The sequence below is a fragment of the Coptis chinensis genome, chromosome 4 (assembly GCF_015680905.1).
Source record: "Coptis chinensis isolate HL-2020 chromosome 4, ASM1568090v1, whole genome shotgun sequence".
NCBI lineage: Eukaryota > Viridiplantae > Streptophyta > Magnoliopsida > Ranunculales > Ranunculaceae > Coptis > Coptis chinensis.
Genome location: NC_141459.1, coordinates 87372107 through 87385318, shown reverse-complemented (window position 1 = coordinate 87385318; position 13212 = coordinate 87372107). Strand labels below are relative to the sequence as shown.

General features: G+C 37.9%; 2 protein-coding genes across 23 annotated transcripts; one reads left to right on the top strand and one right to left on the bottom strand.

The window, feature by feature from the left end:
* Nucleotides 1–222: 222 nt before the first annotated feature.
* On the top strand, nucleotides 223–5306 carry LOC147505401 (MLO-like protein 10). 14 transcript variants are annotated; one of them, XM_086557926.1, is made up of 14 exons: nucleotides 229–639; nucleotides 1172–1229; nucleotides 1330–1413; nucleotides 1530–1555; nucleotides 1702–1818; nucleotides 2094–2154; nucleotides 2252–2577; nucleotides 2798–2883; nucleotides 3030–3079; nucleotides 3169–3209; nucleotides 3322–3495; nucleotides 4019–4054; nucleotides 4126–4254; nucleotides 4421–5306. In XM_086557926.1, exons 7-14 carry the CDS (start codon nucleotides 2452–2454, stop codon nucleotides 5165–5167), a joined length of 1389 nt encoding a protein of 462 aa, XP_086414052.1. In that variant the 5' UTR covers nucleotides 229–639; nucleotides 1172–1229; nucleotides 1330–1413; nucleotides 1530–1555; nucleotides 1702–1818; nucleotides 2094–2154; nucleotides 2252–2451; the 3' UTR covers nucleotides 5168–5306. The 14 variants fall into 14 exon arrangements, with proteins under 14 accessions (XP_086414062.1, XP_086414052.1, XP_086414054.1 ...); XM_086557928.1 differs by lacking the exon at nucleotides 1702–1818; XM_086557933.1 differs by lacking the exon at nucleotides 1702–1818 and having other exon boundaries at nucleotides 1330–1555; nucleotides 2252–2318; nucleotides 2528–2577.
* On the bottom strand, nucleotides 2895–9485 carry LOC147505400 (Polynucleotidyl transferase, ribonuclease H-like superfamily protein). 9 transcript variants are annotated; one of them, XR_015193308.1, is made up of 10 exons: nucleotides 9187–9472; nucleotides 8948–9067; nucleotides 8665–8867; nucleotides 8331–8411; nucleotides 7549–7674; nucleotides 6864–6987; nucleotides 6368–6598; nucleotides 3827–3869; nucleotides 3250–3728; nucleotides 2895–3162 (listed from the first exon to the last, which is right to left on the bottom strand). XR_015193308.1 is itself a non-coding variant. In XM_086557937.1 (7 exons), exons 1-7 carry the CDS (start codon nucleotides 9418–9420, stop codon nucleotides 6398–6400), a joined length of 1089 nt encoding a protein of 362 aa, XP_086414063.1. In that variant the 5' UTR covers nucleotides 9421–9485; the 3' UTR covers nucleotides 6192–6397. The 9 variants fall into 9 exon arrangements, 1 of the variants encoding a protein (XP_086414063.1); XR_015193310.1 differs by lacking the exon at nucleotides 3827–3869 and having other exon boundaries at nucleotides 3250–3554; nucleotides 3642–3728; XR_015193311.1 differs by lacking the exon at nucleotides 3827–3869 and having other exon boundaries at nucleotides 3250–3529; nucleotides 3642–3728.
* Nucleotides 9486–13212: the final 3727 nt, after the last annotated feature.

The window sequence follows — 13212 nt, the reverse complement described above, 5'->3', positions numbered from 1 at the left end:
CTTTGTTTTCCCAAATTCTATAATTTTACTCTTTTTAATTCCTTTTCGTAAGGGCTAAAAAAAGTGACAGAAAAAAAAAGGAAAATAAGTGCAAAAGGTTTGTGTTTGCTAGAAGGATAAACATTTGCTTGAATATACTTAATAAAAGAAAGGATAATTTAGGAATCTAAATGTGTCTTAAATAATTTTATTTATTTATTTCAAAGTTGGGGCAGGTGAGTGTTTTTATGGGTGTGTCCAAGATCACCCTAAAATAATGCTTAGAATCAATGAGTTTGGGGAAAGTATATGATTGTCATCGTACTCACATCTTGTTTAGAACATTGAAAAAGCACATGGAAAACAATAATCTGCACAGAAAAGAGGGGGAGGGGGAGTGTTAGAAGGCAAAAGGATGAGAGATAGGAAGAGCAAGAGTGCGTCTAGGGAGAGAGTAAATAATACAAGGTGTTTAATAGTGTAATAAAAAGAGTCCTCATTTGTGATTGAAGACTCCTCGTTCCTCAAAGGTCAGTTTCCAAAGATATGAAGTTGGAGGGTTTTTCTAAAACGTGATATGAGAAGACATGGATGAAATCAGTGAACACAACTACACAAGCTTTCTTATTCTTGAGAGGAGATCGAGAAAAACACATCAAGGTAACCAAAGTTACAATAAGATCCTAATCAAGAAAGACACGGGTGGAAGCGAACACCGGTCAGATCCCTCGAAGAGACTCCAGTTTGGGCAGTCTCATTTGTTTGCACAATACTCGTTATTCTCTCTATCCTCATAGAAGGTTCACTTCACCGTGTAACGAAGGCATATTATGTAGAAACCTGTATTTTGCTTTCCATGTATAGAGCGCGACCTGCGCTCAGATATAGTGTGTATAGAGCGGATCTGCGCCTCAGGCTTTCGTGATGTCCAGTAGCTAGAGCACGACCCTCGTTTTTGGTCGCGTTCTTCTCCAGCACAAACAGAGCGCGACCCGCGCCCCGTGTTTCTCAAGCCACCGAATTGTTTTGTTTTTTATTTTGTAAATTCTATATAAACAATTGTAATCTCTTTAGAATTCAATCAAGTAAATATACACTGAATTGAATTGAATTATCTGGTTATACATACACATGTATCATTCTGTTATAGCCAACATATATCTTCTTAGAGATGTTTCTTTGCAACTTTCAGTTTCTCAGGAGAAGGAAGAAAAGATCACTCAAACAAGCCTTGGGAAAGATCAAAACAGGTGAGCAGTTCAGTTCATCTAAAGTTTAACCATATCAGTGAGTTTTATATTGGTATATGCACTTCTTATAACTTATTAATCTAGTGTTATTTTGCTTAAGGCGCGCAGAACTAATGATAATGGGTTTCGTATCCTTGCTCTTAACAATTGGCGACGACCTCATAGTGAAAATGTGTTTCACCCCGTACGTGGGCAACTCATTTCTTCCTTGTAAACATGCTCTTTTTTCCAGACAAAGTTCTGTTTCCGATGATGATCATGTCACAAAATCTAAATCAATGCTCCGTATTGAATCTGCAGATGGTGTATCGTACTGTGAGGCAAATGTATGTATAATAGTCACATCATATGCGATTTTAGTGGGGCGTGTCATGTGTGTGTATGTTATATATTATATTAAGTGAGTACTCGTCTTGAGATATATATTAGCAGAAATTTACTTATCCTTGTTTCGATTGATTATGGTCCCAAGGGTATGATTTCATTGCTCTCACATGAAGGAATAGAGCAGCTTCACCTCTTCATCTTTGTGCTAGCTGTATTTCATGTTCTATATTGTGTTCTAACCATGTCTCTTGGAATAGCTAAGGTATTTATTTTTTTCTTGACTTTTATTTATTCTGTTTTTCTGTTTTGTTTTTATTTTAGAATTAAGTTAGGAATTAGCAAGCCCTCTCCTGTATATTAATTCAGAAACCTTACAGTTTTGACCAGAGACATCAGCCTGTACAATATTAGATAAACTTATTTGAAGTTCATGAAATGTTACATTTCTAGAGAAAAGGATGCCTGAAGTAGCATTTGCTTCTCTAACATTGATTTCCCACATTTTTGTTGAACTGCCGAACTGGTGTATATCTGTAGATGAGGACATGGAAATCATGGGAAGAGGATATGAGAACACTCCAATATAAACTAGCAAATGGTATATAAAAAGAAACATTTTCTGTTCTTTAAAGATATCTGAGCAAAGCATTGAACCATTTAATCATTTGTGTTTCCTCTTTCCTTTTCAACTATAGATCCAAGACATCGTTTGGACGACGCCATCTGAAGTTCTGGAGTGGCCATCGCCTGTTGCTCTGGCCAGTAAGTTTAACTCAACAATAATGATCCGACTAAAATCAATAGCTAGTTTGATGTGTCAAAATTTAGTAGAGCAGCTGAGACTTAACTAGAAGTTTCTCATTAACAGGGGAGTGCCCAAAATGCATTATTATCCATGAGGCAAGATGCATTTCACTCCAGACTTATATTACACTTTCTGTTTAGGTTTGCTTTCTTCGACAATTTTACAGGTTCAGTCATCAAGACTGATTACTTGACTCTCCGCAATGGATTTATCGTGGTAAGCTCATCTATCATCTATTCACAGCGGTACTTCAACACAAACTCAGTTCTTCGTTGTATACTTCTTATAGTTGATGCAAGAGAAGATTATTAGCATATATGAGGCCCAAGCCATGACTCTAGCGTGTGCTACACCTACAAGTTCGTGCGCTAGATGTAGCTGCAGCAGTAACTGCTAGCCCTTTTCCTTAATTTGACTTGCGTATATTTTTCTTTAGGCACATTTTTCTGAAAGCAATTTCAACTTCCAAAAGTTCCTTGTCAGAGCTTTTGACGATGATTTCGTTCAGGTTGTAGGGATAAGGTAAACCGAACTTTTCCTCAAACTACACAAAATCATATTATACACAATAAAACAATAGCTACAGATAGAAGTATGAAACAAAATAAAGACAGTCTGAACAACGGCAAGAATTTTAAGAGATTATGAAGTCTGTGGTGTCTCTGCAGCTTCTGGATCTGGATGTTCTCCATATTTTTCTTCTTTATCAGTGCTCATGGTACTAATGCTATTCTTGACATCTCTTTTTTCTGAAAGTTGAAATTGATTGAACATCCTCACTCATGTAGTCACTTGATTTCTCTGCAGGAATTTTTAACTACATTTGGTTACCTTTCATTCTATTACTGGTACGCTCATTAACATAATTCTAACTTCTGAAGTACATACCTATTAAGGGGCCCAAAGAAGATAGAGTTGGCCGGTTTAGTATCCACCACATAATTCATCATTTTCTTGCAGATGGTTTTGGCTGTCGGGACAAAGTTCCAACTTGTCATAACAAAATTTTGCCTGGAGAGTCGTAACAAGACAGCCGTGGTTCAGGGGAATATGCTTTTCAAGCCAAGTGATGATCTGTTCTGGTTCAGCCGACCACACTGGCTTCTCCATCTTATCCATTTCATCTTATTCCAGGTAAAGAACAGAAACCATTTCATTGTTCTACCTACTTCTCATTTGCATACACAAACAAACTAGTAACGTGTGTAGATGAGAGATGAGAGATGGATGTTTAAAGGCAGATGAGATGAACAAAAAATGTTTTAAAGAAAGAAGCATACCTAATAGCTTCTCTGAGGAATCCTGCTGTACAGCCAATGTAAGTAGCTTCTAGAAAGGGGTTACCAACCAACTACACACAAGCTTACCTGTATGATTTTGATAATTTTATCATAAAACATAAATACACGTACGCCACTTGGAGATAATAAAAGTTATATGGATAAACATTACGAAAGAAACTCACAATTGCATCACTTGTATCTTGTCTTCTTTTTTCCTGCGTGCATCTTGCTTGTGAAGCTCAGTGTTAGAAAGAAAATGTCACTCCTCTCAACAAGAAGTGGTGAGAAGAAAAAAACAACATACATGTTTATGGCAATCATACTTATTTTATATGACTATACATCATGAACTAAGCTGCTTGGCCTCATTACAGAATTCGTTTCAGCTGGCATTCTTTACTTGGACATGGGTATGCATTCAAAGTTATAAGTTTGAAAGGATTTTTATGGACCCCAAACTAACTCCATTTGGAAAAAGCAGTATGAATACAGTCTAAGAAGCTGCTTCCATCAAAACAAAGTGGACATTGTGCTAAGGATAGCCATTGGTGTGATAGTTCAATTCCTTTGTGGTTATGTGACCCTTCCGCGTTATGCACTTGTCACACAGGTAAAATATGCATATACCCCTTAATATCACCTAGCTACAAAACCTACGCTTCTTTCAATTGTATTATAACGAGGCCGAATTTGAAAATTTTGAATTAGAAACCGAATGCCTATGATCACACGACATTACTTTTTTAGTGAATTCTGAATTCTCTCTTAATGCTCAGATGGGTTCAGGCATGAAGGCTACAGTGTTTAGTGAGCGTGTTGTAGAGGGTCTCAAACACTGGCACAGTCTTTCACGCCAAAATCTATCCAGGTACGGAATTGCCTCAATGAGACACTCATCAACTACCTTTTCTGACCACATAGGAAAGGGTCTCAAACACTGGCAGAGTCTTGCACAGAAAAGTCTGTCCAGGAATAAATATACTTTGAACGTAAACTTATCAGATGTATGGGCTACTCATCGAAATGAAGCTTCACTATATGATGCACAGGACTTGAGCTCTATAGAGAATGAGCAACTTTCACCCCTTTCAATCACGTGTTCTACTACAACTGAAATCACTGAAGAGATAATACAAAGTGAAATCATTCCAAGAGGGACAAATGACAGTGAGATCTCCTTTGGAACATCCGCAGAACACAGCCAACTTCCTCCACTCTCAATTACAAACTCTGCTTCAACTGAAGTCATTGAAGAGGTACCACAGCAAAGGATCATTACCAGAAGAACATATGATGATCATTTCTCTTCTGGAATCTCAGTAGAGCACAACAAACCTCCACTAAACTCTGGCACAGCTAAAATCACTGAAGAGGGACATCACAAGGTTGTCACAAGAGGGACACATGATGGTGAAATCATTTTTGGAAACTTCACAGAGCACAACCAACTTCCACCACTTCCAACAACAAAGTCTGCCACAAGAGGGACATATGATGAAATTGCTGAGGGCTGGTGTAACTGAAAATCATTACAAGAGGGGCATATGTTGGTGAGATCTCCTCTTGAACCTCTTGAAAAAATTGGGTGGTAAGAACGCAATCCAAGCCATCACTTCAACAATAGATGAAACCACCTCCAATACTAACTGATTGATTCATTCTCCTATTGTTTTACATTCATCACTACCATCTTAAAACTAACAAAGGAATTATTCTAAAAAACCACTTACATAGAGAAGTCCTAATGCCGTAGCGATATACCTATGAGTAGAACACCATGATCTAGCACTGGGCTGTGCTAGGGAATGTCTGTTAGATGACCAGTAGAGAAGGGTCACAGCAACCCTTAGTTGCTAAGACTTCCTGTACCTTAAAATGAGGGAAACATTGAAAAGAAACAACGGGGGTTTACCACTGCAATGTAATGTGATCTGAAGGTACCATTGTCATGACAGATGGAAATGGCACATCTATTTTCCATGACATTCTGTGGTCTTTCTGTTTCTAAGAATCTCGGTGAAAATTATTAGTTTATTACGTTGTTGCATATTAATGTTTGAGTAAGATGTGGTGTTCTGTGTCCTACATAAACAATAATCAGATCATAATAACAAATTTAAAAAGACACAAAAATTATCCCTATTGCCCACATCCACCATTTAAGGGCAATAACTTTTACCTATTACTTATTTATCCAATCTCAAGTCCAGAATAATCTCCCAGATGGCTGTAGAAGAGTTGGTCCTAAACTTGGTGAAATCTCCATGATATCAGGTTCAAGTTACTCCAGACACACTTTGGAGAACAAACTTACTCGTCATTAAGCGGGCTATCCCCACTTTCACCAATGACGAGTCGTCATGAAGTTCTCTCAGCCATCGCTTTAACCCCCTTCTTCACTTCTATATAAAACCAAACTTTTTGTCACTTCTGTTTGTATAAGAATTTCTCCAGATAACTGAATCCCATCAGGAAGCTCTTAAGCATTGGAAAGCAGTAATTTCCAGGATGAAGAAGACTCTAACTACTTTGATTGAACAAAAATAATTATGAAAGATTCGTGAATAGATGTGATATCAAGGTTGCACAACATTTGACAAGATTTACAACCAAACTAAACACACCACTCGACCTCACAGCAGTAATTGAGGAAGAAGAGTGGTGCAAAAGAAAGAAATAAAAAGATATGCGAACAAAATCTAAGAAACAAGAAGCCTTCATACCAGTCAACCAGACAAAACAGATCCAAGCTGCTACCTGATCCGATTCGTAAAAAGGAACTCCACATTTTCATGAGAACCCAGTCTCCTTTTTGCAGTAACTTGCATGATTGCACCATCACAAAGCATGTGCTGCATCACCCGCACAATGTTCTTTGAATCATCAATACCAAGATGGTGACTTCCCAACAATGAAATCCCAAGTTCATTCATCATGGTCCTCATTCCCGGGGCCTAGAACAAAATAAAAACTATAAAGTGATTAGTCCTGGTTCAGACAGCCTAGCATCAATAAACTAAATAAAATTGAGAGAGTAAATTAAGACGAGTTGGCCCTGAATCCTGATGCTCACTCTGTGTTTATGAATCCATCAGGGATAGAAAAAAAGTTCATAGATTACTGCTTTCACTAGTAACCTATTGCAAGTATATTTATCATCTTACTCTAAAAGTTCCAAGATTACTGCTTTCACAATTAACTTATTCCAAGTATCCTTACCCTCCTACTGTAAAAATTCAGATAGATGTCCTTCAGATTGATCCACTCCATGAAGTACGAGGGTAATTTCACACCCGAAACTTTGCACTGCTGTGGTATCTTTGTCTTCAAATCCCAATTGCCACTGACCACAGAAAGAGAAGTAATTTGTGTCATTAAACAATATAGTTGTCTTAATAAAATAAAAATAATAAAATACTGTAACATGTTTTGATCTGAAAATACAATCTTTCAGTAATCAGTATATGCAGATGTTAGGCTGACTCGAAGGTTTAATTGTTACTTCTAATAATGAGGCAAAATCAGAAACATGTTACTCTATTTTTTTTAATGTATTATTGTATTTTTAGTTTTTATTAAGACATGATACTATCTTGTCATATGGCCCAGTGAATGTGAAGAAGCCCTCTATTGAACTATGCTCGGAATGGACCGATCACCCTTGTTGTACGTAAGTCAAATGGTCGGCCAAAATACCAACCTATCATGGCTCTGTCTGATCTGAGAGTAAGTAAAATGCAGAATAGAGCTTCTCAAATCCACCCTAAATTTTAACCGAGAGCACAAAGAATGAACCAGTCACACTACTAATTGCAATATAATAATCCTTGCCTCATGACACCCCACCACCCGGCACCCATAAAAGCAAGAAAACAAACAATAAGCAACATAGTAATGAACAAACCAGGTTACAAATGCAGCACGAAGAAGGGATCCTCCGAGCTCTTTCTCCCACAAGCGATTCTGGGTTATCCAATCTTCGAATTCATGAAGGACTTCTTTGAATGGGATAGCCGTATCATGCCAGAGACTGCACAATGAAGTTAGTTACATCACCCAAACGAAAAGGGAAAAAGAATGCTTGAATAATTAAATCTATACAAATTTAGTAAACATGAATGTAGACATTGGACTGATCAATAATTAGGTGATTATAAGCTTCAATGTCATATACTCTAACAATCCTAACTTGCTAGACAAAAAAGCAATCCTAACTCGGAAATAAAATCCACTAACAATGCTAACGTGATTTCGTAGGCAAAGCAAGTACTTTCTGATCACCTACTTGACTACTTCCCAGCAAATGAATTACTGAAAAAAAAAATTATTATTCCTAAATAGTGTTGTTGCAGACACATATTGAAGGTGAGCACACAATGTTTCCTCACATCACTCACATCACTCACATCGCCCAGTGCACAAGGCTCCAACTAGTGAGGGGTCCGGCCGTCTGGGGAAGGTCTAATGAACCCACACATGCATTTGAAATTGAGCGAAAAGCCAGACACATGCAAGAGAGAGAGAGATGCCATTTACTTTGGGGTCTGCCTCTTCCCACTGTTCATTTTTGTCAAATAATAAATATTATAAGTAACATTACAGGTTTTATTTTCCACATTCATCCATTAGCTAATGTCATACGAAAACAGAAACCAATAATAACTATAGTTTGATTTGACAGCATACCGATCAACTCCCATTTTTCCATATTTCCCTTCAATATACTCGTTCATTTTTTGCTCAGCCATTCTATCAGGCTTCACAAACCTGAAATTAAAATATAAACAAAAGAAGAGTTCAAACACATGATTCACATCAAGAACGGATTCAAACCTATTGCTCAAAAATAAACAAGAATATATCCAAAGCCATCAAAATCTTTAAGACAGCAAGGCCGAAGGTAAAATGTATATAGCAGCAAAGGTTACCAACAAAAAAAATAAAAAATCCACAGGCTGCAGTTGAAAAGAAGTATACTCGTGGAACTTCCAAACAAAATGTCTAGGCAAAAGAGTCGAACCTGTGGAAGATATCTACGGCACACAAAGTTTTGGCATCAACCATTACAACAGGAAATTCAAGAATCTCAACTTTCCCCTCCAAATCAAGCACCAAAAAATAATCAAAATTCTGAGACTTCAACTTTTCCAGTTTATCAGCATCCACTTGCAGCCCCTCCGATAAATCGTGATTAAACTTCTCAAGGTGTATAGGATCATCCAACTACAATACCCCATCATAAAATATCTCTTTAACAAATTTAATCAAACAACTTATCTATTGGGTTTCTTTAACTGACTTACCATTGTACATTTGCCTTGTGTGTAATACAAACACGTGTGTTTAAATCTCCCGGTGGTATTTCCATGAACCTCCTCCAAAATATCATGACTGAACTTCTCAAGGTGTGCAGCATCATCCATCTACAAAAAAAACAAAAAGTTTAGCTTCATTGACATGTTTAATCAAATACTTGGCGTCCAAGAAAAATGCGACAATGGGATTTTAACCAAAGGAGAGGGAGTTAAACACTTAAACTAACCATTGTGCACTTTCCCTGTGCATGATACAAACACGTGCGTTTTAATGGAGTGGCTTTCGCTGTTGATGATAGTGTTGGAGAAGAAGATGAGTGGTGAGTTGAGAAAGTGGAAGAAGATATATGAAAGAGTTTTCGGGGTTGGGTTTGACGACGAAGAAGATTGAGGGAAGGAGGCTTTGTCATATTTGATGAAACTGTTGTTATTAAGGATAGACAAATTTTTGCAAACACCATTGTTTTACACTTTGTTCAAGTTTTCCACTGATTTCGCGGCCATATTTCAAAATAACCATCATAAAGGCCCAATGAGGGTTTATGGGCCCAAGTAATTTAACGCAATGCCTCAAATCTTTAATCATCAAGGCCCAATGGGCCTTCAGACAGTGCCTTCGCTCAACTGAATCAAGAGACGTTCAACAAGCCGCCTAGCCGCATACCATTCTGTTCCGAAGTACTTGGATTTCATTGCCACCGATTGCATTTGCGATGATAATCTTCAAACATTGGCATCAGGCTATCGTTGTGAGATTAACCACCTTAATTTCCTTAATTCAGTTAATGAAGTGTATGCTTTTACTGGCAATGTTGCTGCGAAACTTCATGTTCTTTACCTAGAGTTTCCTCTTACAACCTACTACGCTTTTCAAAAATGGGGGTGAATCTTTGATGATGGGGGAGAGGAAGATGGAGGATTAATTAGATGGAGATAGAGAAGGAAGAGTGGAGATTTATTTCATATATTTCCGGAGAGGGAGAGGAAAAGGGTTAGAGGTGAGAGAGATCGAAGAGAAAATAGATGGCCCTGTAACCCGGAAAAAGATGAGGACATCCCTAGCCTAGCGCATACCATTAAACCAACCAAATTGGTTTTGTCCTATCGTTGTGGATAACCCCTTAATTTCCCAAAATGTTATGCTTTACCGCTGTTGTTGCGAACGGACAAAGTTGACAAGGTGTTGATACCATTTGGTGATCAATGAGGCAAAATCCTTCTATTACGGTATTACCAAAGTATGTAGACCACATGAAAAGCCATGTTCTCAATTATCTGTAGGTGATTTGCCGCCTGCAGAATCTCCAGTGTCATACCCCTCTATAGACGAATTGTGTACACCATCCTTTTAACACTTCTGTTGCATTGGTTTTACAATCCGGTAGTCTCCAAGCCTCTCCGATCCGTACATGTTTTGACACTACATAGCCCCTGATTATTTTTGCCTGTCTACCACTTCAACTTGGCATCCGTTAATGTTCATTGTATATTCAGTCGTTAAACGTACATGTAATAATCTATGTTCCGTTGCCATTGCTAATCACGACAAACCACATGCAACCCCATTCATCGACATAGTTAGTGGTCTGCATTTGTATATATACAATTGTGTTTTCGATTTGATAATGTATAACCTAGAAGGATACAACGTAACAGAATTATGAACACTTCAGTTTATTGGTCTCCTTCAACTTCTTAATCTATGTTTCTCTTTTCTTCTACAATATACAATTATTATAGTAATGAGGTGGGGTATTTAAGTCTTGAAGATTATTCTTATATATAATCGAACCCAGATACATACATTCTATTCATGGTTATGCACTTATGCATACGTCAACTAACCTCTCTCTTATATGTTCCAAGCGTGTATAACCAAAACTCCTCGCCACTAGACTTTCCCATTTAAAGTTTTAAACATTCGTTAGCTTCATCAACAAATTTCTTCAATTAGTATGAGGCTAATAGGCTATGGATCACACATAACATAGAGAAAAAGACGTCTTGGTTATAGGGTCTAACTTCCGTCACTTCACGAGTAACATGTGTAGTGCCGGGTCCGTATATCTCCATGTCAAGTTAGCACCAGCGATCATGTGCCCTGCCCAAGAACAAGCCTCTGGCTTCATGATGGACTGAAGACATATCCCAGCCCTACTAGAGCTATATAGACGTTTTGGCAGCAATATAAGATGTTTCGGCAGCAATATATTTCAACATAACGAGAGCAATATGATGAATTATGCATTAAGAAACATATGAGAATTGATGGTTTGAGAGATGGAATTGAACCAAAAGATTGTGTAGAACCAGAGGATTCAATACAATTAAGTGTATATTTACTTGATTGAATTCTAAGATATTACAATTTAGTTTATATAGAGGTTACAACAAATAGAAACAAAACAGTCGGTGGCTTGAGAAACACGGGGCGCGGGTCGCGCTCAAGTTACTAGAACTCGCTCACGCCTGAGGCGCAGGTCGCGTTCCACTTGTACTTCATCTGAGCGCAGGTCGCGCTCTATACATGAAAACTAATATACAACTTTCTACACTCCCCCTCACGTTGGTGCATAAATGTCAATTGTGCCCAACTTGACAACTGAGCTGCCAAACATAACACATTGTGAGATACACCTTTGGTAAGAACATCAGCTAATTGCTCCTCTGAGGTTACGAACGGAAAACAAATAACCTTCCTGTCAAGATTTTCTTTAATAAAATGACGATCAACCTCCACATGCTTTGTCCTATCATGCTGAACTAGATTATGTGCAATTTGAATGACGGCTTTATTATCACAATGTAAATCCATAGGCTTTTGAAGCTCGAAGCCCAATTCCATCAAGACAGTACGGATCCATAACAATTCACATACTCCCTGTGCCATACCTCGAAATTCAGCTTCTGCACTTGATCTGGCAAGAACTTTCTGCTTTTTACTACGCCAAGTTACAAGATTTCCACCGACAAAAGTGAAATATCCTGATGTAGCCCGTCTATCAATTTTATCACCAGCCCAATCTGTATCTATGTATCCAACAATATCCAATGCATCATACTTTCCAAATAGTAAACCTTTGCTAGGTGCTTTTTTCAAATACTTTAGGATACGAAAGACTGCATTCATATGTTCTTCACTAGGACAATGCATAAATTGACTAACCACACTCACAGCATAAGCAATATCATGAGAGAGATAGATTAACCTTCCTACAAGACGCTGATACCTGCTTTTATCAGTAGGAACTTGGTCAGAATGAATGGCGAGTCTGTGATTCATCTCAATGGGTGTCTCCATCGATTTGCAATCCAACATCCCGATTTCAGCAAGCAAATCAAGGACATACTTACTCTGTGAGAGTGAAATCCCCTTTTTAGACCTTGCAACTTCAATACCGAGAAAATATTTCAGTTATCCTAGATCCTTCATTTCAAATTCCTTCGACAAATACTTCTGCAATTCATTTATTTCATTCGGATCATCTCTTGTAACGATCATGTCATCAACATACACAATTAGAACTGTAATCTTACCATCCTTGTGTTTGATAAACAAGGTATGGTCAGAATTGCTCTGTTTGTACCAAAAAACTTTCATTGACTGTAAGTCTTCCAAACCAAGCTCTTGGAGACTGTTTTAGACCATACAAAGCCTTCTTCAGTTTACACACCTTCCCAACATCTTTGGGATGGTTCTTCACACCTGGAGGCATATCCATGTATACTTCCTCCTCCAAGTTCCCATTCAGAAATGCATTCTTCACATCAAGCTAGTGCAAGGGCCAATCTCTATTTGCTGCAAGTGAAATTAAAATCCGGACTATATTGATTTTCGCTACAGGTGCGAAAGTCTTCTCATAATCAATTCCATAACACTGTGTATCCCTTGGCAACCAATCTCGCCTTATATCTATCAATAGTTCCATCTACATTAAGCTTCACGGTAAACACCCAACGACATCCAACAGTCTTCATTCCAACAGGCATATCAACTACCTCCCATGTTACATTCTTTTGAATGGCTTCTAATTCTTCATTCATTATTTTTTCCATTTTGAATCTTTCAAAGCATCCTGCACGTTACTCGGAATAGATACAGCAGACAAATGATTTATGACAAGTGCATGGGTTTCAAAAAGGCTATGGTTAGACATAGAGTTAGCTATAGGGTATTTAGCATTGGTTTTGATGTCTGGTTCATATTGTTTCTTAGGAACTCCCTTACTAGCTCTTTGTGATTGTCTAGGTTC

What these genes read in the sequence shown, in the direction of transcription:
- LOC147505400 (XM_086557937.1), bottom strand. Translation starts at nt 9,420, where the DNA reads ATGGTGTTTGCAAAAATTTGTCTATCCTTAATAACAACAGTTTCATCA. An exon ending in GGAAAAATGGGAGTTGATCG is followed by an intron (nt 7,675 to 8,330) that starts GTATGCTGTCAA and finishes TTCATTGTGCAG; the next exon opens with TCTCTGGCATGATACGGCTA. An exon ending in CGTGCTGCATTTGTAACCTG is followed by an intron (nt 6,988 to 7,548) that starts GTTTGTTCATTA and finishes TTCTGTGGTCAG; the next exon opens with TGGCAATTGGGATTTGAAGA.
- LOC147505401 (XM_086557930.1), top strand. Translation starts at nt 2,452, where the DNA reads ATGAGGCAAGATGCATTTCACTCCAGACTTATATTACACTTTCTGTTT. An exon ending in CTTCTTTATCAGTGCTCATG is followed by an intron (nt 3,080 to 3,168) that starts GTACTAATGCTA and finishes ATTTCTCTGCAG; the next exon opens with GAATTTTTAACTACATTTGG. An exon ending in TCCATTTCATCTTATTCCAG is followed by an intron (nt 3,496 to 4,018) that starts GTAAAGAACAGA and finishes GCCTCATTACAG; the next exon opens with AATTCGTTTCAGCTGGCATT.